General features: G+C 35.8%; 4 protein-coding genes across 7 annotated transcripts; 3 read left to right on the top strand and 1 right to left on the bottom strand.

Annotated features, from left to right (window-relative positions):
• Positions 1 to 3,714: 3,714 nt before the first annotated feature.
• Positions 3,715 to 7,679, top strand: LOC122021058 (rac-like GTP-binding protein 5). The gene is made up of 7 exons (XM_042579135.1): positions 3,715 to 4,154; positions 5,004 to 5,091; positions 5,187 to 5,296; positions 5,403 to 5,466; positions 6,993 to 7,057; positions 7,151 to 7,216; positions 7,317 to 7,679. Exons 1-7 carry the CDS (start codon positions 4,056 to 4,058, stop codon positions 7,413 to 7,415), a joined length of 591 nt encoding a protein of 196 aa, XP_042435069.1. The 5' UTR covers positions 3,715 to 4,055; the 3' UTR covers positions 7,416 to 7,679.
• A 2,382-nt stretch (positions 7,680 to 10,061) lies between these two features.
• On the top strand, positions 10,062 to 14,911 carry LOC122021706 (endoplasmin homolog). Of its 4 annotated transcripts, none has more exons than XM_042579863.1 (15): positions 10,062 to 10,149; positions 10,297 to 10,423; positions 10,504 to 10,657; positions 10,798 to 10,878; positions 10,960 to 11,071; positions 11,188 to 11,314; positions 11,442 to 11,580; positions 12,103 to 12,220; positions 12,327 to 12,529; positions 12,777 to 12,992; positions 13,087 to 13,252; positions 13,344 to 13,479; positions 13,579 to 13,729; positions 14,083 to 14,487; positions 14,555 to 14,911. In XM_042579863.1, the coding sequence occupies exons 1-15, from the start codon at positions 10,083 to 10,085 to the stop codon at positions 14,801 to 14,803; spliced, it is 2,451 nt and encodes an 816-aa protein (XP_042435797.1). In that variant the 5' UTR covers positions 10,062 to 10,082; the 3' UTR covers positions 14,804 to 14,911. The 4 variants fall into 4 exon arrangements, with proteins under 4 accessions (XP_042435797.1, XP_042435796.1, XP_042435795.1 ...); XM_042579862.1 differs by having other exon boundaries at positions 13,338 to 13,479; XM_042579861.1 differs by having other exon boundaries at positions 10,070 to 10,423.
• Positions 14,912 to 14,942: 31 nt separating this feature from the next.
• LOC122021707 (chaperone protein dnaJ 11, chloroplastic-like) lies at positions 14,943 to 15,593 on the bottom strand. Its single transcript, XM_042579864.1, has one exon. It carries the CDS (start codon positions 15,379 to 15,381, stop codon positions 15,025 to 15,027), a length of 357 nt encoding a protein of 118 aa, XP_042435798.1. The 5' UTR covers positions 15,382 to 15,593; the 3' UTR covers positions 14,943 to 15,024.
• Positions 15,594 to 16,156: 563 nt separating this feature from the next.
• LOC122021636 (HVA22-like protein i) lies at positions 16,157 to 18,558 on the top strand. The gene is made up of 6 exons (XM_042579778.1): positions 16,157 to 16,229; positions 16,342 to 16,383; positions 17,837 to 17,935; positions 18,009 to 18,065; positions 18,136 to 18,199; positions 18,287 to 18,558. The coding sequence occupies exons 2-6, from the start codon at positions 16,352 to 16,354 to the stop codon at positions 18,455 to 18,457; spliced, it is 423 nt and encodes a 140-aa protein (XP_042435712.1). The 5' UTR covers positions 16,157 to 16,229; positions 16,342 to 16,351; the 3' UTR covers positions 18,458 to 18,558.
• The last annotated feature ends 5,585 nt before the right edge of the window (positions 18,559 to 24,143 follow it).

Here is a 24,143-nt window from a genome sequence, read left to right as displayed (position 1 = left end):
AATCTTGGTGAAACGGTAACAAACCAGGACACCATACGCTACGCACTCAATGCGTTTCCTAGAACTCCAGAATGGATATCAATCGTCGACGCCTACTATATTTCAAAAGACTTGGAGGTAAGTACTTTAGAAGAATTGTTCTCTACTCTTGAATTACATGAAACCAGGTGTGCAGGGACAATAAAGGAATCAAGCCAGATGATCTCACTAAACGCAACCAAGAAAGATGAACCCGAGTCAGATTCAGAAGAGGATCAGGAAGCATATATGGTAAGAAATTTTAAAAAGTTTTTTAGATCTAATAAATTTAAAGGAAGCATATATGGTAAGAAATTTTAAAAAGTTTTTTAGATCTAATAAATTTAAATAAATGCAGAACAAAAAGAATCCAAGAAATAGAAGAAGGATGCGTTGCTACCAGTGTCAAAGGGAAGGACACTTAAAAGAAGACTGCCCAGAACTAAAGAAAGACAAAGTCAAGATACCCAAGAAGCACAAGAATCTAAAAGCAACTTGGGATGATAGTTCATCATCTGAGTCCGAGGTTCAAGAATATGTCGAGATAGCACTGATGGCAAGCTATGAAGGGCAAAGTACATCAGAACCCAACATCGATGAAGGGGGAGGGACGTCAGATGAATGCAGAGAAGCAGGGGGAGAATCAGGCTTCAAGTCTGATATGGTAAGTGAGGTATGCCTCTTACCTCCTGATCAACTTTACTTTGGTATTAAGGCTATGACAAAATCCATGTATAAATTAGAAAATAAAAATACCAAATTAAAAAATAAAATTTTAGAAACAAAAAGAATTTTGGCAAAATCATGTCTAATAGAGGATTTTGATAAATTGAAACTTGAAAATGAAAAATTAAAAGAAGAAATAGAAAGCTTGAGAAAGTTTAACGGTTCAAATATTTCTGGTTTTAAAAATTATAGAGCATTAAACTAGTACTATAGGTTTCACCAAAGTCAAATTAGAAAAATATCAAAAGCCTATGTATGTAGGAAATACTTGATTAACCCTGTAGGTAGGAACCTCTATTGGGTTCCGAAAATATGTTTAACTTGAATTTAAAAATTAAACTTAGCATTTTCAGCGAGAAAGTTAAACAGATAATTTCTTTATGAGGCTTTGTTTAAGGAAGTGGTTGTTGTTTCAATAACCAAGAAGGCCTAGTGCCTTGCCACTACCTGGAAGCCAAAATATTGAAATCAAATGTTTAATTAACTTTCTGGAAAAAGTATTAAAATTAGAATTAAATAATGCTTAAAAGTTTGTAAACATTTGTTTTGAAAATTTTACATAACTTAGAAAATGTTTCTGTTGCAAATTAAAAAAATATATTTGGAAAATTATTATTTTTGGAAATTAGAAATTTTTTTCTCTACTTTTAACTTAGAAACTTTGAAAGTTACTTATTCCATTGCATAAAAATTATTTTTAAGTTTTTGCTTAGAATTTTTTTTTGAAATTTTTTAACTTATATTGATTTTTTTTTAAACTTAAAAATTATGTTTTCAAAGACTTTGAAAATTATTTCTTAGAAATTTTCAAAAAACCTCAATTTTTTATGTGATCAAAGGGGGAGAAATATGTTAAGTCAAGGGGTGGTATAAAATAAATTGAAAATCTGTTTTGGACTTAAACAGACTTATTTGCAAAATCAATTGTTTTTATTGCATTTGTTTACCCTAGCTTAACTTAGGTTGCTCACATCAAAAAGGGGGAGATTGTTGGAACCCCAAGGTATTTTGATGTGATCAAACAAGTTAAGTTAGATCTTGTTTTGTCTAACCCTTGTGTCTAAATATGCATAGGAACACAGGAAGTCGAGCGGAAGACGTGGCTAACAAGAAGGACCGGACGGGGAGAGAGCCGATGGGCTCGGTGCGTCCGAGGGACGAGGTGACTGCGGAAGAGTACACCGGTGGATGAGAAGAACGTACACGACGTTCGAGGGACGAGAAACCGGGAAGGAAGGCTGCTCGAGGAGAAGGCCGGAACTTGGGTTCAGGTGAGCCCTGTTCCGGATGGCCGAGATCACCCAAGCTAACGGAGCCGAAGTTGAAGACTCAGACCGAGACGAGCTGAACCGAAGCAGAGCTACCGGACGGAAAAAGTCAACTAGAGTTGACTTTTGGGTCTGGGGCGCCCGGAGCTGACTGGGGCGCCCGGACCCCTCCGGGGCACCCGGAACGTACCGGGGCACCCGGACCGAAGATTTTGACCAGATCAAGTTTGACTCGATCTGAACGTTGGGGGATAAAATTTTATTCCCCCTAAGGCACCCAGACCCTTCAGGGCGCCCCAAACAGTGCTATAAATATAGCACTGATCTGCACAGTCTTTTCAATCAACTTGTAATCCAACGCTTTCAATTCTGTTCTTTCCTTCTGTGCTGTCAACGCTGTAAGAGGCTACTCCGCCCAGAGGAGATCATCAGATAGTGCGTCATCCTTTCCTTGGATTAGCAATCCTCTGATTGCAAACCAAGTAAAACCTCCGTGTCTGAGTTTGTTTTTAATTAGTCTCTTTTATTTAAAGTTACAAGTTTTATTATTAAGTTGAAAAACCGAGAAAGGTGTAATTTATTTTTCCAGGGCAATTCACCTCTCCCCTCTTGTCGGCCTCCAAAGGGACCAACAGATATGAGATAATATCAGGGTCAACGTAGGCCTGATATGGTAAAATATCAAGCCTACGTTGAGCCTGATATGGTAAAATATCAGTCCCATGTTGGACCTGATGTGGTAAAATATCATACCCATGTTTGACCTGATATGGTGAAATATTAGACCCACGTTAGCCCTGATATTATCCCATATCAAACCCAACGTGATGATTCTATATCAGACGCTTTCTGGATATATCCTATGGGTTGAACAAGTTCATGATACTTGCCTTTGTTGTCGCACCTTCTTGCTTCATTCTGAAAGGAGAGTATTTAGGCGAACAAAACCCTAAACACTTGAATGGACAAACCTTTGTGTGGATTTCTTCGGAGACCCTTAACGTTTGTCGCCTTAGATGTGTGAATTTCGTCGGAAAGTCTTGACGTTGCCTTAGAGGGACACACTGTGTGGATTCCGTCGGAAACCCTAGACGCCGAGACACACGAAGGCAAGGTTTCGACGAGGGACGATGACCATGGATTTCTACGATTTAAGAAAGAGGGGAATGAATCTCGCATGAATCTGAACCATTTTATTAATTTTATATTTAAGTTCGGATGCATTAGAAAACGATGTCTAGATGGCAGGGATTTAGGCGGTTGGTGAAAGGGGTAAGAAGAGAATGACATTATTTTTAGTATTCTTTGTTTAGTAGTTTTAAAATTAGGGTAATTTTTTTTGGGTAAATAAGAAAATCTGACTACTCTTTAGGTAAAAAATTGAAAAATAAATTATGATAATGGAGTATTATTAATAACAATAATAATTTATGGAAGAAAAAATATGAAATAAATTACTTATGACAGCTGTCGCTCGAAATGTGCCAAACCATAACTTTTCCATTATATATATATTTTTTTCCTTAAAAAAAATGAGTCATCGAGATGCTAAATTAAAAAAAAAAGAATACGTATTATTCTTTGTGTTGTTTTTTTTAAAAATAATTTCCATCTAATTAATTTTATTAAAATAAAATAAATTAAATATCTGCTATGAGAATTTTTGTTTGTGTATATCGATATATATGTTGGTCATCGAGAGGCGACCGATTCAAGCGCACGTTTCGCGGCCCTCCTCTCTTTTATCTCTCTTCTGGCGAAACCTAGAGCAGAAGGTCTACCTCGATTCCTCTTCCATCAGTCTCAACGAGAAGCACGCTAAGGTAAAGACATCCCTCTTAGCAGATCTGCGTCCATCACTCCTTCTGGTCGTTATGGGCGGAGGCATTGGATTTGGCTCATGCGGATGCGTAGCTGAAGTCGGCCGAGTCTGAGGTCTTGGAGAGGAGGGAGAAAACGGTTTTTTCCTTCCTTGTTTTTTTTGTTTTTGATTTCTTCGGTTTTGTGTGTGGTGCTGTGGTTGGAGGAGATTCGGCGGAGGAGATGAGTGCATCGAGGTTTATTAAGTGCGTCACGGTCGGGGACGGTGCCGTCGGAAAAACTTGCATGCTAATTTCCTACACAAGCAATACGTTTCCCACGGTGAGTCTCAAATGTCTCTATCTTTTGGGTTATGTGATGCTTTGATTATGTTTGTTAAGGCATAAGATCGGGGCATGGCCGCGTGGAACCATTGTGCGATTGATGAATCTCCATGAAAAATAATTCCTTTGTCGCTTTCCTCGTATTAACATTATGTTGATAGTTCTCGAGAAAAATTCCTAATCGCTAGGCTCTATATTTGCATTGACTATCTTGAGATCGCACACATTTGCCTTTTCAATTTCTTTGTTGCTGACCAGGAGAAGAAATTTTCTGAGCATGGTTTGGTCAATTAGGATTTATTAGGCAAGCAGGGTAAATCGTCACCATTTTCCTTTTTTTATTTGGGTAGATATGCTGAAGATTAGACACCTGAACGGGGACACACGGATAGCTTCTAGATTAATCCGATATATGATATAAAAAATTCCGGAGTTTAAATTCGTTTTGTCCTTAAGGGCCTCACTTCCTTTCTTAGCGTGATTACATTTGAGTAACAACAAACGGATAATTCTGTGAGTCTACAATAAATGAAGATTGGTCAATACTAATTACTGATTATGATTTTTTTTTGGAATGAAAATATTAATAGTTTGATCAAGTGTCATCCAAGAGCAATTAGGTGTAGTTCTAATGAATGTTAAAATGAGAGAAATTGGTTTAGATGGTATCCAGATGTTCAAAAACGACTAATAATTTCTATAGTTGATGGTTTGAATTATTTAGAACGGAAGATGTAAATATAGCAGAAGTTTAAATAAAATGGTTTGAATTGCGTAAAGGGCTCTGTGGCAGTATAAGATCTTTGAACTACTTTTAATGAACTTATTCATTTCATTCAATGGACAGGATTACGTTCCGACAGTTTTTGACAATTTCAGTGCTAACGTAGTGGTGGACGGAAACACAGTTAACTTAGGTTTATGGGACACTGCAGGTACACTATTACTTTTTGATTTCTTTTGTATGTTCATCCTTTTTTCTCATGTCAAAGTGGCTATTGTGGTATAACAAGACACTTTAATTGAACAGGACAGGAAGACTACAATAGGTTGAGACCTTTGAGCTACCGAGGAGCTGACGTTTTTTTGCTTGCCTTTTCTCTAATTAGTAAAGCTAGTTATGAAAATGTTGCAAAGAAGGTCATGAATTGATTTCTTCTTTTTAGCATAGATTTTTTTCCTTACTTTTTTTAAAGGTTAGCTAATTCTGATTTTCTACTCCCTTTGTTTAATTTGATTTTTTCAGTGGATTCCCGAGCTGAGCCACTATGCACCTGGAGTGCCTATAATTCTCGTGGGTTCAAAGCTTGGTAATGATTAGTTTCAAGATATTTTGTTTATATTTAAACTTTGGTCAGTTTTTCTATATAATTCTGCATTGTTTGCTGGTATTCTTCATTGTTTAATGACTTGAAACTTGAAATCCTCCTTCCAGTTGTGTGAATTCATCTATGATTCAAGGTTAGTTCACTAGTTGCTTTACAGATCACTGTCTTGAGTTGATTAATCTAGCTAAGGATCTTGAGTACTTTTCCCTCTATCATGTGTGTAGAGGATGATGAATCAAATGGAAGTTGAAGATGTCTTGTTAGATAGACTTTAGTAGGTGTACACCATGCAAACTTACCTATACTGTCCTTAAACATTAGAACTGTATCAATCAAACATAGGTTTCTCCCTGATGAAATGATTCATCAGGTGTAATTTATATTTTTTATATTTTTCAAAGGATATGTGTTTGAGTACCACTCATTATCTCAATCAATAGTCAGGTATAAACTCGTCACTATTGATTGTTTAATGAATGTTGATCATGGTGTTTCCAGTGTTTCCAGGTATAAACTCGTCATTTCATTTGGTAAAATCATCTGAGAGTTTCTGTTTCATTTTGAACATTGCAAAGATCTCATTAAACGACATATCTAGACAGCTAGTATCTTAAATAAAATGTTGTACTTCTATCATTTGACTTTCCCTTTGAAATTGCTTTAAGTTGGAAACATTTGGTGTGCCACTTGTGCAAGGATCAATAATTCGCATAAAACAATAATATTAGAAACACCTAATTTTTAATGCTGACTCAGTTTGAAAGGGAAATAGCTGTTTCCTAAGCATAGAAGCGCCGAATTTGATTACTGGTTTCTGTTCATATTTTTGGTCATCAACTAGGTTGATTTTTTTTTTTTTTTTTTGTTATTTTTAACTCAAACATGAGATGTTATATGTTCAGCTGGGATTTTATTCTCTTTTAGGGCTTCTCTTTCTCTAGAGTTATATCTCCCACCTTTATGTGTTATTTGCGTTCTTGATGTTCTGGCCCAACAATGTTAACTTTCCTAGTGTAGCTGTTTTGATCTTCGTATTGTCTCCCAGTACCCACTTTTATGCTTATTGCAGACAGTCACCTGTGTGTTCCCGTCTTCCCTAGCACTCTCTACTCCGTAATCCCTTCCTGGTTTATTATACGTGGTGCATCATGCTCGTTCTTTAATATTAGATTCCCTGTATTGAAGAAGCACGGCTGCACCTAATTTAAGGAATCTAGTATAAAAAACACATGCACCTACTGTTAAAGGACTGGAGTACCTAAAATTGAACAACAGGTGCATCTAAATCACATTCAGAGAGCACAGGCTATACCTAAGTTTTGTTCCAATTTACGACCGTGAGATATCTACAACAGTCCAAGCAGGACTGTTGGACTATCTCAAATGAAATTTGAGATTTTTAGCCTTGTACTTGCTTGGTTAACATTTTCAGCATCATCAGTTCCTCTAGTAAAGATTCCTGTATCTAGTCTTTTTATATATAGAAGCTGATATGGGCTTGTTTGCAGATCTTCGTGACGATAAACAATTCTTTATAGATCATCCAGGTGCTTCACCCATAAGTACTAGCCAGGTAAAAGTCCCTTGTGGCCTATGTCCTTGCTTAATTAAATGTTCTTGTATCTCTTGCTTTTCCATACTTGGAATGACTCTCCTAATGCTTTAGGGTGAAGAACTGCAAAAGCAAATCAGTGCCGCTGCATACGTCGAGTGCAGCTCCAAGACTCAGCAAGTACTTGTTTCGCCCAAGTTTACTTCTCTTCTTTTGTTATTGATTATATATTTCCATTTTTGATTGGACCCTTCTGCATTGTGTAAATTCTGTGATCTAGAACATCAAGGCGGTATTCGATCAAGCTATCAAGGTAGTACTTCAACCCCCCAAGAAATCTAAGAAGAAAAAACAACAGCGAGGTTGCTCCATTTTGTGATGATGATCCAGCACATTGACGAAAAGCTAGCGGAAACTCTTCTCATGTTTCTGAAGTTTGGCCGCTTCCATGGATTAACCAGTTTGATTTTTTTATTTTGACTTGTGAAGATCTATAACTGACTTGATAGAATATGCCCATTCAGATTTCATCTTTATGTTAGGGAAAATGTTGTTTGAGCCTGCTTTCTTTGAACAACCATTGGCACTGAGATTATCACGTCATTGTATCTTTATATGATTACTCTTTTTTCATTTCTCTCCATATCCGTGAAGCTGGCATTAGGAGTTGTTAATGTAATGGGTTTATATTATAAGAATATTTTTTTATAAAGGGACGGTCTATTTTAATTTTTTATGAAAATGACACTCCATTTCTCTGTAAAAAATAACATAAATTCTCTTTGAGAGACTGCACGTTTTTAAGAAATGCACTCTTGTTTAAATTGAATCATATTATAGTGGTTATAAAATCATACTTTATACAATTATATAATATTTTAGTTGCAGGAGTTATTAAATAGTAGCTGTTTCGTATTAAGCTCCGTGACGTATAATATATCAAATCAAAATTCGTTCAGAGATTTTTAATTTGATATGTTGTGCGTCTTGTGGTTCAACTCGAGTTCAAATTTATGACTTTTCAAAATTTATCAATATACACGTTATAACAACTACGAAATCATAGCTACTATAATTATGTAACAACTAATAACTCAGTTGTAGTAATTATAAAACTATAGTTGCCACTACTACAAATTTAATTTTAAAATGTTATAACTTTTGATTCAAGTTTAATCACGAAATCATAATATATCAAATCAAAGTTTATTCAGAGATCTTTGATTTGATATATTATTCATCTTGTTATTTAACCTGAGTCAAAAGTGTATCAACTTTCAAAATTCATCCAACATATACGTTGTATCAAGTACGAAATCGTAGCTGTTACACCTACAAATTCAATTTTAAAAGACTATAATTGTTAATTCAGGTTGAATCATAAGATACACAATATATCAAATAGAAATTCGTTCAGAGATCTTGATTTAATATATTGTAAGTCCTGTGCTTATATCTGAATCAAAAGTTATAATCTCTCTAAATTTTCTCAGTATGTATATACATTGTGATAGTTACGAAATCATAGTTGATACATCTATTATTTATAAATTTGAGAGATAATAACTTTTGATTTGGGTTAAACCACAAGGCACACAATATATAAAATTGAAGCTTGTTCAGATATCTCTGATGTGATATTGTATGTCCCATGATTCAACTTGAGTCAATAACTATGATCTCTCAAAATTTATCCAGTACACACGTTGTAGCAGTTATGAAAACATAACTATTATAACTATATGATAACTTAGTTATATTAGCTATGAAATCGTAGATGCTACAACTATTTAGCAGCTATGAAATCGTAACTACTATAATATAATCTAATTTGGATGAGAATATAGGCGGGAGTATGCGTGTCAAAAGCATATAGTATGTCAAAGAGTACTTGTCTCATTTTACAGGCATGGAGATGCCTTTTTTATTAAAAAAAAAAAATCAAAATGAGACATGGAGATATATTTTTTATTAAAAAAAATCAAAATGAGACGCTCCTTTCAGACTTGACCACAGTTTGAAATTATTAGTTTGACAGTTCAGAACCACTGGTTCAATGATTCCTGGGAGTCGACCCTTAACCTTAACCATCCAAGATGATTACAATTCGAAATCGTTGGTTCATGGTTCATGCATTGGTCGTCACAATTCGAGATTATTATATTATTTTTTAAAAAAATTATAAAATTATTTGTCGGACAGATGTTGGATATTGCTGGATATATTAACATTTATTAAGAATAATTATATAATAAAAAATTATTAATTAATATATTTAATTATTTATTTATAAATAATTATATATTAATTAACAAATAAACAAACGACTTTCCAGCCCTGTTTCGATTATCAAGAATAATATTTTATTAAAAATTTATTGATAACTTATTAAATAATTAAAGTGTTAAAATATTTTTTAAAAATAATATTCATTTTTTTATTAGTAATGGATTCTTTTTTAAAAAGTTAATTTAATTTTTTATATCATGTCAAATTTGATCTTATTCAAAAGGTTAAAAAATATATTTTTTAATATCATTCACCTAAGATATTTATAGAAATTTCTCCATTTACGATATTACCAATTTATTTGATATTATCAAAATTAATTAGTAAATAGTTGTATTCTTATTAAAAATAGTAAGATAGTAACTTAAATTTATATATGTGTATATATAGTTCATTTTCCTTGTATGTTCTCTCTCTCGTTGGTTCGCTGCTAACGGCCCGCCAACGTCGAAAAACCCAACGGCAACCACGTCGAAAAACCCAACGGCATCCAATAATTTACTTCCACGTCTCCTGCAAAATCTTGATCGTCCGCTCCCACCCTAGCAGACCGATCTGACGCTTCACATCACACTAATCGAATCCTCCACGTCAATGGCCCTTCGTCAAGCCACTACCAACACGACGCGTGGCTTTGTCACATCCTCTCCGTCGGATGCTCCACCGTGGCGATATCGACATCGACCCTTTACGGCGAAACTATAAGAACCCGAAGGCCTCGATCGAGATCGTGAAAAGCTGCCATCGAACCAACGCGATGAGGAAGTGGGCACTGTCTTCTGCACTCCTCCTTCTTCTCCTCCTTTCCACCGTCCCCGACCAAGGTAGTACCTCGATCCACCGCTTCGTGCTTCCGATCTTATCTCTTCGACGAGCTCTCGATCTGATCTCTTCGACGAGCTCTCGATCAGTTTCTGTTGGTTTGGTTTTGACGCTTAGGGGTTTACGTGAGGTTCTTATTGATCTCTCAGGGAGGAAGCTCCAGGCGAATGCGGAGGGAAGCGTGGACTCTGATGACCTCGCTGATCTTCCGAAGGTGGAGGAGAAGCTCGGAGCTGTTCCCAGTGGACTGTCGACCGACTCCGAAGTCACCAAAAGGTGACCTGTTTTCCTTCATTTTTGCACCATCTTGTCATTGCTATTCGTTATGTTTTGAGAATTTTCGTGCTTTGTAATAGAGAGGCGGAGTCGATCTCGCGGAAGACATTGCGGAGCAACGCCGAGAAATTCGAGTTCCAAGCTGAGGTTTCTCGGCTGATGGATATTATCATCAACTCGCTCTACAGTAACAAAGATGTCTTCTTGAGAGAGCTTATCTCGAACGCTTCTGATGTAAGTTGTGATAGTTTATTTGTTTCTATATTGTATATGCTTTATTATTATCCTTAAATTTGTTTGATTCATTTATTAACAAACATTTCTAGCGATCAAATCGTTCAATATGTTATTTGTTTGTTTGTTTTTGTTAATAGGCGTTGGATAAGATCAGATTCCTTGCACTCACCGATAAGGAGGTCCTGGGTGAAGGCGACAACACAAAGCTCGAAATCCTTGTGAGTAGCAACTAGATTAATAAACCATTCCTTCTGAGTAGGGAATTAAGGTTTATAATGATCTTTGTTTTGTCAATTCAGATGAAGTTGGATAAGGAAAAGAAGATCCTGTCTATTCGTGACCGAGGTATTGGTATGACAAAGGATGATTTGATCAAGAATTTGGGGACCATCGCAAAGTCTGGAACTTCTGGTATCATCAATTCTTCATTTGTTTGTATATGAGTATTCTAGTTTTGCTCCAACTGCAAGATAAACTTTGCTCCAACTGAGTAACAACTTACATGGATCTGCTGTTGTTGCATGCAGCTTTCATGGAGAAAATGCAGACAGGAGGTGACCTGAATCTCATAGGGCAATTTGGTGTTGGCTTTTATTCTGTGTATTTGGTTGCTGATTATGTTGAAGTTATTAGCAAGCACAATGACGACATACAGTGAGTTGATAAACTTAGTTTTCCTTTCCATTCTAAATTCGTAGTCACCTGGATGAAGTTTTTGATGTACAGATGGTTTTTTTATTGGTCTGATTACCTTCTTGGTATCTTCTTTTTAACATTTCAGGTACGTATGGGAGTCCAAGGCTGATGGGTCGTTTGCCGTGTCTGAGGATACATGGAATGAACCACTTGGTCGCGGAACTGAGATAAGGCTGCATTTAAGAGATGAAGCCAAGGAGTATCTTGAAGAAGACAAATTGAAGGTTGGTGTTTATATTGACTTTGCTATTAATCCTGCTTGTAGTTTGCTCGAGTTGTATAAATATTGCCCCCACATTTCTACTTGTCAGGCTATATTTCTAGCACTTTGCGTTCACTGTCTTTTGAACTTGGTTTCTAGGCGTCCAGATTACAATAGTATAGGTCTTCTTTCGACTTGCAAATTATAACGGCCATACTTTTGTGAATTTATTGCCCTCTGCTATTTCTTTCCTATCAACCCTACATTCTGTACCATGGACTTTAGTATTGGATCCCTATTGTCCAACATGAGTTCTCCATTTTCCTTTGACCTATCCTCTTATTTTAAGCTAATAGTTTATCGTTTTATCATGAAGCAACTTGAACTTTTGCTTTCCCGTTAGGTTAGATGTTTATTGGTCGGTTTAATAGATCCCGTGTGTATTTGGTATTTTTTAAAATTCTTATATCATTAGTTTGCATTTATTGATATTACCTCAATTTACAGCTAAAAAATGATTGTAAATATTGTCCCATGATTATAGGAACTGGTGAAGAAGTATTCCGAATTTATCAACTTCCCCATTTATCTGTGGGCAAGCAAACAGGTGGATGTTGAAGTTCCATCTGATGAAGAAGAGTCTTCTGATGAAGAGGAAACATGTATGTCTTTGATGTCTACTTGTTGCTGAGAATTTAATTTATTTCTGTAAGCGTCATATTTTCCTATGTGTCGTTCTGAGATGAATGCTTTTTTATTTGATTTCAGCTGAAACTGCTACTACAGAAGAAGAAGAAGAAGAAGAAGAGGAAACTGATGAGGATTCTTCTGAGAAAAAGCCAAAGACAAAAACTGTAAAAGAAACCACTTATGAGTGGGAACGCCTGAATGACATGAAAGCCATATGGCTTCGCAATCCCAAGGAGGTTACTGAGGAAGAATACTCAAAATTCTACCACTCTTTAGCAAAGGTAATCTATGTTCTTTGATATATATAGATGTGTGTGTTTATATATGTATGCATAAACACTAAATTTATACTAAGATTTCAAACAAAAAGGTTTTGTTTCTTTGTATAGGTTTTTTCTAATTGAAAAAAAGTATATAAATTAATTTTTTCAAGGTGACAGAACCTGACATGCAAGTCTTCTTTGTCAAATGGAAAACTCATACCTGAAGCAATATGATAATTGCTGCTATTTTCGTCTTCCTATATAGGATTTCGGTGATGACAAACCATTGGCCTGGAGTCATTTTATTGCTGAAGGTGATGTCGAGTTCAAGGCTTTGCTCTTTGTGCCTCCGAATGCTCCTCATGGTTTCTATGAAAACTACTATATCGACAACAAATCCAACTTGAAGTTGTTTGTCAGAAGGGTTTTCATTTCTGATGAGTTTGATGAACTTCTACCTAAATATCTTAATTTCTTGAAGGTTAGAAATCAGAAAGTCAAATACCACCTCAGATTTCTTCGCGGGGTCAGATTCAATAAACCAGTGACTTCATTTGTCTAATTTATGGATGCAGGGTCTTGTTGACTCTGATACTTTGCCACTTAATGTCTCACGAGAGATGCTCCAACAACACAGCAGTCTAAAGACAATTAAGAAGAAGTTAATCCGCAAGGCTCTTGATATGATTCGGAAAATTTCTGATGAAGATCCAGATGAGTTCCATAACAAAGATAAGCCAGGTTTGCTTTTACTTGTTGGTTCTTTTTTACATGCAGTATTTGACCGTTAAATTTGGTCTTAAACTTTGTTAACTTTGGAAAATAGATGCAGAAAAGGAAAGTGAAGAGGATGAGAAGAAGGGACAGTACACCAAGTTCTGGAATGAGTTTGGCAAGTCTATCAAGCTTGGAATCATAGAGGATGCTCATAACAGAAACCGTCTTGCTAAACTTCTTAGATTTGAAAGGTTTGTTTTATTAAATTTGGTTGTTTTTTTTTTCCATTGGCCTGATTATAATGAAGGTGTGTTTATAATCATGGTTTTCTATATATCTCTTAATTACAGCACGAAGTCTGAAGGTAAACTGTCCTCACTGGACGAGTATATCTCTAGAATGAAGCCAGGGCAAAAGGACATATTCTACATAACTGGAACCAGCAAGGAACAACTGGAGAAATCACCATTCCTCGAGAGACTTATGAAGAAGAACTATGAGGTCAGTGTCAATGAATAAAGTTATTTATGATTTTTATGCTTTATATATGGCGCATCAAATAAGCTGAGTGTGCTAGTTGGGCCAGTTGACCATTTGGACAGTCAAGCTAGTTAGGTCAATTGAGTTAAGTTGAGTTAAATTTGATCAATTCATAGCAATGAGATCAAGATTATCATAACCCAATTCACTCCGTTTCAGTTCATTTGTAGGCTTATTATATTTGTGATGATAATAAATAGATTTTGACTAAATTTTCACATCGTTTGGACTCCTATAAAACAGGAATTCACATATCCTTCCATTTCTTAGTTTATTTCAACTACTCTAATATATTTTTTCATCTAATGTTGTAGGTCATATTCTTCACTGATCCAGTTGACGAATACTTGATGCAATATCTGATGGACTACGAAGACAAAAACTTCCAAAATGTGTCAAAGGAAGGCCTCAAACTTGGAAAAGACTCAAAGCTCAAGGACCTCAAGGAATCCTTCAAGGAATTGACCGACTGGTGGAAGGGTGCTCTCTTCGGCGTGAATGTCGATTCCGTCAAAATCAGCAACCGGTTGGACGACACCCCTTGCGTGGTGGTCACCCCCAAACACGGATGGAGCGCAAACTTGGAGAAGATCATGCAGTCTCAAGCCCTCTCAGACGCGAACAGACAAGCTTACATGTTCGGCAAGAGGGTGCTCGAAATCAACCCGCGGCATCCTATCATCAAGGAATTTCGTGACCGAGTTGCTCAGGATTCAAAGGTACCACAGATCATTTGTACGGCATCCGATACAAACTCCACACTCACACCATTTGAAATTTGTACAGGATGAGGGCCTCAAGCATACGGCACGGCTCATGTACCAAACTGCTCTAATGGAGAGTGGCTTCGTTCTCAAAGATCCAAAGGATTTCGCCTCCAGCATATACAAATCGGTGCAGAAGAGCTTGGATATCAGCCCTGACGCGACCGTAGAAGAGGAAGACGACACGGAGGAACCCGAGATCCAGGAGAAGGAATCGGACACCAAGTCTGATAATGTAGACGAGGAGCATGTTATGAAGGATGAGTTGTAGGGCAGTATTTGTGGCTGGTTTTGGTATTATTACAATTAGGCGAAGCCTGAGGACTACTAGAGTTAAATCCAATTTTAAATGGTAATCACAAGCATTCATTTAGACTTCTTTTTCCCGCTGTTTTATGGGGGCAATGTCGATGTTTAAATTCAAGCTTTTGAACCTTTTGCATTTCATCGTATGAAAAATATACATGAAATTACTTCGACCCATATCCACTGCTACCAGCACTGCTCCGTCTCCCACCGTTGCCGCGGCCGCCGCGACGAACAGGTTCCGGCGGCGGCAGGCATCACCCGGTGATCGTACTCCGCTCGTTTGTGTGAGTCGGAGAGCGTGGCGTAGGCGGCGTGGACCCGGATGAACTCATCCCCAGAACCGGCCACGTCGGGGTGGCACGTCAGCGCCAGCCGCCTGTACGCCGCCTTGATCTCCCTGCCTGTGGCGCCCGCTGGCACCCTGAGCACCTCGTAGAGCGTTGCCACCTCATAGCGAATTGTCAGGTGGCGTCGCCGGGGAGCAGGCGGCGGTAGCGGCGGCGGGAGGCAGTAGACAAAAAGAGAAGAAGAGCGTGTCATCGATGTTAAAAGCGACCGAATTAATTAATTAATTCCTGGAGTTAGATCGAGATGCAACGGTGACATATATACAGGGACACTGAAGCAAAAAACCATGGGAAATCAGGAGCGTGGAATTAGATTTGGATTTGAACTTTCTGTGGATCGACTAATGAATCCAATGGATTTTATTGTTTCAGATAGCGACGGTAAGGTGGAGCACAAGGTGGAAATGTGGGGTTACTAATGAATCCAATGGATTTGAACTTTCTGTGGATTGACTAATGAATCCAATGGTATTGTCATATGAGATTTTAGGATTAAAATTCGGTGTGTCTTAAGTATATCCTCCCTCATAATTTATCTCTTCCGTGTTGATCTAGAAATGAATTGATGAAGATGTTGAGGACAAATGAATCAACTATTACCATACAAGGTGGAAATACGGATAATATTGACTCTCTTTTTTTTTTAATATAAATCTCTGACTCCATTTAAAACTTAAATATTTTCATATAAGAGGATATATTCACATTGAGCATGGAATGTTTCGTTCATTCAACCCCTTCTTATATACTGCTGTTGTTGGATGAAGATTTACCCTTATTTTAGAGCGTGGGAATATGAATTATTAAAAAATATTATTCTATATATAAATACACATAATTTCAATTGAAAAAATGGTAACAGCTATTAATGCTATTTTTTTTAATTATATAATGTGCTTCGCATTTTTTAATAAATAAATATTCACATTTTCCCGAGATATATAAATTATTTGCACTTGTTGCCCACCAAATCGTTGGTGTTGGCTCTCAATTTGCATGAATTAATCTTATAGCAAAACTCCATCTTCTCCCAAATTAAAGGTGCCATCTTTTAGCTTTCAAAATCCCTTATTTTTTAGGTATTAATATTCTCTTTGAAATATATTGAAATTGTAGTATTTAGATTAACTTTTCTTTTATTTTCTTTTTGCAGATTTATAATCATGATAAGTGCACAAATTTGCAGAGCTTTGATGTGAGTATATCCAAGATTTTCTCACTAAATTCATTGAACCTCCAAATGATATTATTTTGTGATATAATTAGATGCTCCTTCATCGAAGTTTTATTTGATAATATGAGCAAGCCTACATGAAAATAGCCTTCATGCACGATTGTGGTTAGGGCGGTAAATAAGTCAAGTTGTGCTAAGAATTATATTGTTCGAGCTTATTTGATAAGATATATCAAGTCGAGCTAAACCTAAAATGAATCAAACTGTTGAAATGATTGTTTAAGTTTGATTTGATTTCTTTTTTATAAGTTTGAGTTTAGTTTAAACTTAACTTGAGTTTGATTTATTTATATATTATCGAGCTCTCAATTCAAGTTTGTTTAATTGTTTGTAACTTTTACATTTTAAGTTTATTTTGTTAGTTATTGAATTTGATAATATAAACTTATTTGTTAATTTTAAAATTTTATTTATTTATTTAGCATATTGATAAGAGTTTTACTTATGAACATATTCATGAATATTATTTACGAACATTGTTCACTAACATTAACGAGTTAAATACATATGTATTTAAGTTTATTTGTTTAGTTTAACTAGTTGTTCAAACTTGTTCATTTAATTGGTCTTATGTGTGTTGAGCGAATACAAACAAGTTCTTACCAAATCGAACATCAAACTTATTCATGAACATTCTCTTCATTTACGACCTTAATTGTGGTTGGATTTTGATCGAATCATGTACAACGGTCTATTTACGTGATCTCCACATGAAAATCTCCTTTCATTTTAGGGTTATTTTTTCTCTGGCACAATTTCGTTGTTCTACAAATTAGCTTTTAGGAAGGAGAGCCTTAAATGTCACATGTTCGAATCGCAAAAATAATCGCTTATAAAATGTAAGATAAGATTATATACAATATATAAATCAGACTATCCTGTCTAAATTAGTTTTTAATTATCTTATTTTATTCACAAATGTTTGCATCCAGACTCCTCTCTATTTTAGTTTTTTTTCTAAACTAAATCAATCAAATTGCATACGATTGCAGTCGTTCTTGGATTGAATCATGTAGGATGTTTCACTTGACCTCATAGATCATCCGAGTTGGTATGTGATGGGATACTTGCCACATGAGGTCGCGGGGTCGAAACTCGGGGTAGTCGGGGCGTAAATCCCCGGTCCCTGTGCAACTCACCCCACCTGCCACATGCTCGCTCATGATGCTATGATTTACCTCTCTCGTGATGGCCTTGGGTCGGGTGCAGCGGGAGCGCTGGGAACGAGCGATTTCACCTTTTACCACATTTAGGATGTTTCACTTACGTACAAATTCCACGTGAAACCACCTTCATTTTAGTTTTTTTTTGCGACTCGATCAGTCGAATCGTGTAGCGACTTTATTTAGCCAAATAGGCTTCATTCTAGGGACCCTTTTTTTTCCCTCCTTAATACTGTTAGTCCACTCTACAGACTGGCTCTTGGCTACCTCTTTCCTGCCTACAAATGCTTCAAGTCTGTGAAAGTGAACAAGCCTGAACCGGAGCAGCTGCGTTCCTGGTGCCAGTATTGGTCAGTAAACCTCACTTTCTGGAATCAAACACATCAAAATAAATTCAATCGATCCGCTTGATTTCTTATGCAGGATTTTAGTAGCATTTCTGACAGTTTCAGGAGCATTCACAGATGCATTCTTCTCATGGTGAGCAAGCAATGTTAATGTTTCGATAAGAATTTACGTTTTAACTGAACTTTCATATTCATTTCTGAAGGTTTCCATTTTACCATGAAGCAAAGCTGTTTGCCTTTCTCTTTCTGTGGTATCCCCAAACAAAGGTATGAATTTTTCTTCCACTTCAGGTCTTCTACTCCGCACTGAAACTTAGTCCCATGGTATGTAAACGATCTGAATTATTATTCCAGGGAGCAACATTCATTTACAAGGCCTATGTCGGACCTTACCTCACCGAGCATGAATCGGAGATCGATCGAGCTTTGTTTGAGTCGAGAGCAAGGGCGGTAGATGCTGCATTGTTGGCTCGGAAGATGGTTGCTAGCTACTTGCAGACTATGAGGTCTAACCGGCTGGTATGAAATATGTTAAGAAAGAAGAAGACAATTTGGATGTTTATCTTTGTTGTTGTAAGAATAATTGAATTGATTACCAAAGATATAAAGAAAATTTAAATGAACAATTTTTATTGTTGTTGTTATGTTTATCGTTGGATCTATTCATGTATAGCATGAAAAACAAAACTAATTTATAAATTTTAAATTTCCCCCAAGTGCAAAGATAGACGAGTGCTCAATTTATTATAAATCGATGTAACTTCTATGAAATTCTTATATATTATGGACGATCTTATTAAAGGTTAATACTCTACTAGTGTATGTGTATATATATATAATCGGCGGTGAGAGAATTTCTTAAATTCTAAATTTTCTTGCGCTCTCTCTCACTCTCGCCTCTTCCTTTGCTGCCATCTTCCGTCGCAGAGCACTGTTGCCGGGCAAGCAAAAGCAAAGGGGCTTCAAATTACTTGGATAACTTACAGTCACATACTTGTTCTCGAGCTCGCTGAAAGCTCAAGAAACTGCCACCGAATATATAGTCGACGTTGGTTTGCTTAGCACCCCTTTTCATTCTCGATCGTAAGTCTTTCCGCTCCACTGTTTGTTTTCAGCTCTGTACAATATTTTTTAGGTCTAATATATCCAACAACGCACAAGCCCTAGCTACTTTCTTACTAGTTTTTACTTATATAATTTGTAAGAAACTTCCCAATCATCAATTCCCACATTTCATGACTAATGTTAATTCATTTCATTTTCAGTTGTAATTCCCTACAGTGATCCTAATATATATTAAAGGGAAGGATTTATGCTACAACGTACAAGGCTGACGCCTGCAGTCACTTGGACAGTTACCTGCTACATGTTGTAGCAGCTACTTCGACGAATAACTGCTACACATTGTAGCAGCTAAATGTCTAAGTAGCTACTACAACGTGTAGCAGCTACTTGGTAAGTCATTTCATTTTAAGTTGTAATTCCCTCTATTCCTATTATATACTATTTGTATGTGTTTCTAAATGATTATTTAATTAACATAGGAGAAAACATATGCTGTCTTTATTAGACGTATAACTGCTACAATGTTGTAGTAGCTACTTTGAATGATAACTACTATAATGGTGTAGCAACTACTTCAACGGTTAGATGCCACAACGTTGTAGAAGCTACTTTGAATGTTAACTGCTATAACAGTGTAGCAGCTACTTCGACAGCTAGCTGCTACAATGTTGTAGCAGTTACTTGGAATGTTAACTATTACAACAGTATAGTAGCTACTTCGACAACTAGCTGTTATAATAGAGTAGTAGCTACTTCGACAGCTAACTGCTACATCGTTGTAGTAGCTATTACGACGGCTAGCTGCTACAACGTTGTAGTACGTAGCTACTTGGAATGTTAACTGCTACAATGGTATAACAACTAATTCCATAATATAGACTGCTACAATGTTGTAGCATCTACTTCGATGGTTAGCTGCTACAACGTTGTAATAGCTACGTCGATAGGTAACTGGTATAACGCTGTAACAGCTACTTCGACGGTTAGCTACTACATCATTGTACTAGCTTCTTTGACAGCTAGCTGCTACAACATTGTGGTAACTACTTGAAATGTTAACTGCTACAATGATGTAACAGTTACTTCAATGGCTAGCTGCTACAACATTGTAGCAGCTACTTCGACGGTTAGCTGCTACATCATTATAACAACTACTTCAATGGCTAGCTGCTGCAACGTTGTAGCAGCTACTTATAATGTTAACTGCTATAACGGTGTGACAGCTAATTCCATAATGTAGACTGCTACAATATTGTAACAGCTACTTTGACAGTTAGTTGCTACAACGTTGTAGTAGCTACGTCAATAGGTAATTACTACAACACTATAGAAGCTACTTCAATGGTTAGCTGCTATATCGTTGTAGCAGCTACTTCGACAACTAGTTGCTACAACATTGTAGCAAATATTTGAAATGCTAACTGTTTCAACGGTGTAGTAGCTAATTCCACAATATAGACTGCTACCCTAAAATAGCTACTCCACGTTATAGCAGCTACCCTACATTAGCTTCTACACATTGTAGCAGCTACTTTAACACTCCAAATAAACTTTCCTTACTAATTTTTTGTTATATAGTTTGCAGGAAACTTGGCAAATATCATTTTCCATAAACCATTCGATGGTAAGTCTTTTTAATATAACTTGTAATTGCCTGTAATCCTAATATATATTATTATGCACGGGTGGAGAAAGCAAAAATATATTGTCGAATTACCGTTTTTCCCTCATCGACCACAATTTTAACCCCTGAACTCGTCCTGCGACAAATATTTTGAAAGAATTTCATTGAAAATAGATTGGTGCCCCACAGTATCTTTGTCAATCAACCTCACTGCGATGACTTGTTTCTCATCGGAAGCTTCACCTCCATCATAAGTATTTCGTTATGCTTTAATGTTTTGATTTTTCTCTTCTTGTTTAGGAGTTTAATTTTTTAGGGTTTTGATTTTTCTCTTAGCTACTATAATGGCGTTTAATGATTATAGGTCTTTGGATTAAAGATTTACTTTAAAGAAATAGAGGTTTTAAAAAAAAAAGATTGTAATGTTATAGTAGCGACTATATCGTAGTTAAACTCTAATGATTGATATAAAGTGGATAAACCCTACAGTTCCTACTCCCTATTGGCTTCTCAGTATTATAGCAGCTTCTTGACCCTAACTACTACAACATGATAAGTAGTCATGTTGTAGCAGCTACTAATCACATTGTAGTAGTTAGGAGAAATTATAGACATTGTGATGTATCATATCATGATTAAAAAATAACCATAATAATATATCATATTATGGTTAAAAACTAACGACACTGTAATGAAGCCAAATGATTATCACTAAGATCTGATGTATTTGTTTGACAAAATTACATGGCGAGCCAGAGAACATCCACTTCTCGTGCATATCGTAAGAAAGTGCATTGGAAAAGTAATTACCTTCACTTCAAGGGTTTTTTATCATCACTACACATAAATGACCGAAATATGAAGTTGATAAATGGAATCCCATTTGCTTGGGTCGTAGTTATGCTTGAAATTATAAATATCCGAAGCCTTATACAAAAAATGTTTGACAATTGGGACGTTGAAGACAGACGTTTCATCTTTCATAATAAGGAGATTAGCTTCACAAGAAAAGATGTTTCACTGATTCTAAGACTCCCAGACCAAGGCAATGAAGTAAATTTGCAGTAGCATGCAGCTGCCACTCCACTATTTCTTTAACACTTCAAGAATGTGGAGTGTACATAGAAAGAACTAGAGAACAAGATGATCAACCTCAGCAAACAACCTTCATCTACTGAATCTGATACTCTCTTTTGCCAATTTTAAATATTGTATTTCTTTGTTTGTGTTTTATTTATTACTACTAGTAGTATATCTAGATCATATGTACAATCACTAATTGATTGTGTAGATGATTTTGAGAATTTAGGTAGGTATAATTGGTATAAGGCTGTATATGACTATATGAGCCCACAGCTGGGGTGCAGTAGTGTGATGCTTTCATAGAGGCCGAAGCCAGAAGGTCTTGAGGGAAATCAAGCTCTCATACTCAAAAGGTTTGCACATCTCCTTGCTGTAAGTTTTTAAATTTAATGATAGATTCATATATTTTATGCATAAAATTTCATATTTAACTATTTTTATTGTATTACAGGTGTGAATGACTGAACATGTTAGAATAATGTATCCTTACAGCAACATACCCTTCCAAGAATATATATATGGAAGTGGTCAGACTCCCGTGTGGAGATAATAAAGTCTATATACAGAACTATCTGCTGCCAAAATAATTGTTAATTTAAGTCCATTGGATCTAGAGACACATCTTCTCTTAAATGATTCCTTGGTAAATGTTGTAGAGCATATAAATCAACAAATTGTTGAGGGGTTTATACAATCAGTTTCTAAGGAAATTCCTGACTAAGTTCTCGAGCAATTTCCTGAATAGGCAGCCGAAGTTTAGGAATTTACTACAGAATGTGTTCAGTAGAAAGAGTCTTGCACAATTTGCCAAGCAAGGGAGGGTGAAATTGCTCATTTGGAGTTTGTGGTTGAGGCCAACATCCAACTCATTATAAAGATGAAGTTCAGAATTAGTGAGCTAATTGATGAGATTAAAATATATTCCGGTGATTCAGAAACTACAATAACTGACAAAGATAAAATAATGAATGAAAAAGATAAAATTATAGCCGTAAAAGATAAAATTATAACAGAACAAGAGAGAAAAATCAAAGATCTTCAAAGGCAGTTGCTTCCCAAGGATATAGAGGCATTACCTGCTAATCAACCAATAACAAGGGTAAAGAGGAGTACTGCAAAGAGAATCACAACCCTACCTGCAAAAGAATTGACGAAGTGCCTGTGGCCAAAAGAATTTAAAAAAAAGTCAGTTTCCTGTTAAAGGGCAAGAAGCCCTTGCCTTATATGCCGATGTAGCTGCTACATCTTCATTATCTAAATTCTTGCATACACTTGTCAAACACAAATCTAAAATCATGAAGGTATGATTTAAATTGGTTAAATGATTTATCTTTTATTCCTATATCATATATAATTACTCATGGAGAAAACTCTTGTCTATGTATTTGTTCAGTAAGTAATGTCATATTTTAAGAACAATAAAGATGATATGGTGGTAGATGCATTATTAAAACTGAGTCAACTAAAGTGAGTCAAGTGTTCGTTGACTCATACACTTATAATGCAAATATATGATAAATTATGTTAATACTTCTATTGTGAACACAAGGATAAATTACATTGGAATTATCTTTTTATTGTATAGTCAAACAAACATTTCATAATGTTAAATAAAATCAACCACGTATATTTAGAAGTTGCTATAACACATGTAATTTCCATAACTGCTCTAATTGTAGCAGCAATAAGAACTAGTGCTGTAAAACATAATTAATGGATATGTTTTATTTTTTATTTATGTAGGACTACGACAAAAGCAATGTGGTCCAACGGAATGATTTCATTAAATATGACATCTTTCCTAAGTATTTTTTATTGGATCGTAGCCACAGATGGCGATTATATAAATGCATATTTGACAATCATTGCAGAGGAAGATAAAATCTCTGACATACCATATTGGTCATCTATATTTTGTACTGTTGATTTTGTTGTAAGTATGACACCAACTGCTACTATCAAGTTTTTTCTCCATATATTTCTCTTACAATGTTTGTGTGCGGACACATGATTTGTTTGAAATGATGTCATATGAGGCATTTAGTCTATCAATAAACACTGACAACGATAAGTTAATTAAATATATATTCTGCCCATTAAATAATATAGACGATCATTGACACCTACTGGTCATAAACCGCCAAGAAGCTCACTATATGCATTGTAACTCTGTTAGAGCCTCAGAACTATACACTTCTAAGTTTGAAAATTCTGTAAGTACTTGTCATATTGAAGAAATCAATATTTATTGGCTTTTAGTGTGTATTAATTACAAACTTTATTGTAATGTAGGTGAACTTTTTTAAAAAATATGGACCAATCTTACTATGATATGTGGTATCCAAGGCTATTCATTAATGTCAAGAAACTTTAATGTATCTCTAATCCCGGGTCTAACACAAGTAAAATTGTAAGTACATGTTTATCTATATTTTTTTA

Source organism: Zingiber officinale, chromosome 9A (genome assembly GCF_018446385.1).
Source record: "Zingiber officinale cultivar Zhangliang chromosome 9A, Zo_v1.1, whole genome shotgun sequence".
NCBI lineage: Eukaryota > Viridiplantae > Streptophyta > Magnoliopsida > Zingiberales > Zingiberaceae > Zingiber > Zingiber officinale.
This window is presented reverse-complemented; position numbering and strand designations above follow the sequence as displayed.

Coding starts and splice junctions, on each gene's coding strand:
- LOC122021706 (XM_042579860.1), top strand. CDS start 10,083: ATGAGGAAGTGGGCACTGTCTTCTGCACTCCTCCTTCTTCTCCTCCTT. Junction 13,253..13,337: donor CCATAACAAAGATAAGCCAG/GTTTGCTTTTAC, acceptor TTTGGAAAATAG/ATGCAGAAAAGGAAAGTGAA. Junction 13,730..14,082: donor TTATGAAGAAGAACTATGAG/GTCAGTGTCAAT, acceptor CTAATGTTGTAG/GTCATATTCTTCACTGATCC.
- LOC122021707 (XM_042579864.1), bottom strand. CDS start 15,381: ATGACACGCTCTTCTTCTCTTTTTGTCTACTGCCTCCCGCCGCCGCTA.
- LOC122021636 (XM_042579778.1), top strand. CDS start 16,352: ATGATAAGTGCACAAATTTGCAGAGCTTTGAT. Junction 16,384..17,836: donor CAAATTTGCAGAGCTTTGAT/GTGAGTATATCC, acceptor TCCACTCTACAG/ACTGGCTCTTGGCTACCTCT. Junction 18,066..18,135: donor ACAGATGCATTCTTCTCATG/GTGAGCAAGCAA, acceptor TCATTTCTGAAG/GTTTCCATTTTACCATGAAG.
- LOC122021058 (XM_042579135.1), top strand. CDS start 4,056: ATGAGTGCATCGAGGTTTATTAAGTGCGTCACGGTCGGGGACGGTGCC. Junction 4,155..5,003: donor CAAGCAATACGTTTCCCACG/GTGAGTCTCAAA, acceptor TTCAATGGACAG/GATTACGTTCCGACAGTTTT. Junction 5,467..6,992: donor TCTCGTGGGTTCAAAGCTTG/GTAATGATTAGT, acceptor GCTTGTTTGCAG/ATCTTCGTGACGATAAACAA.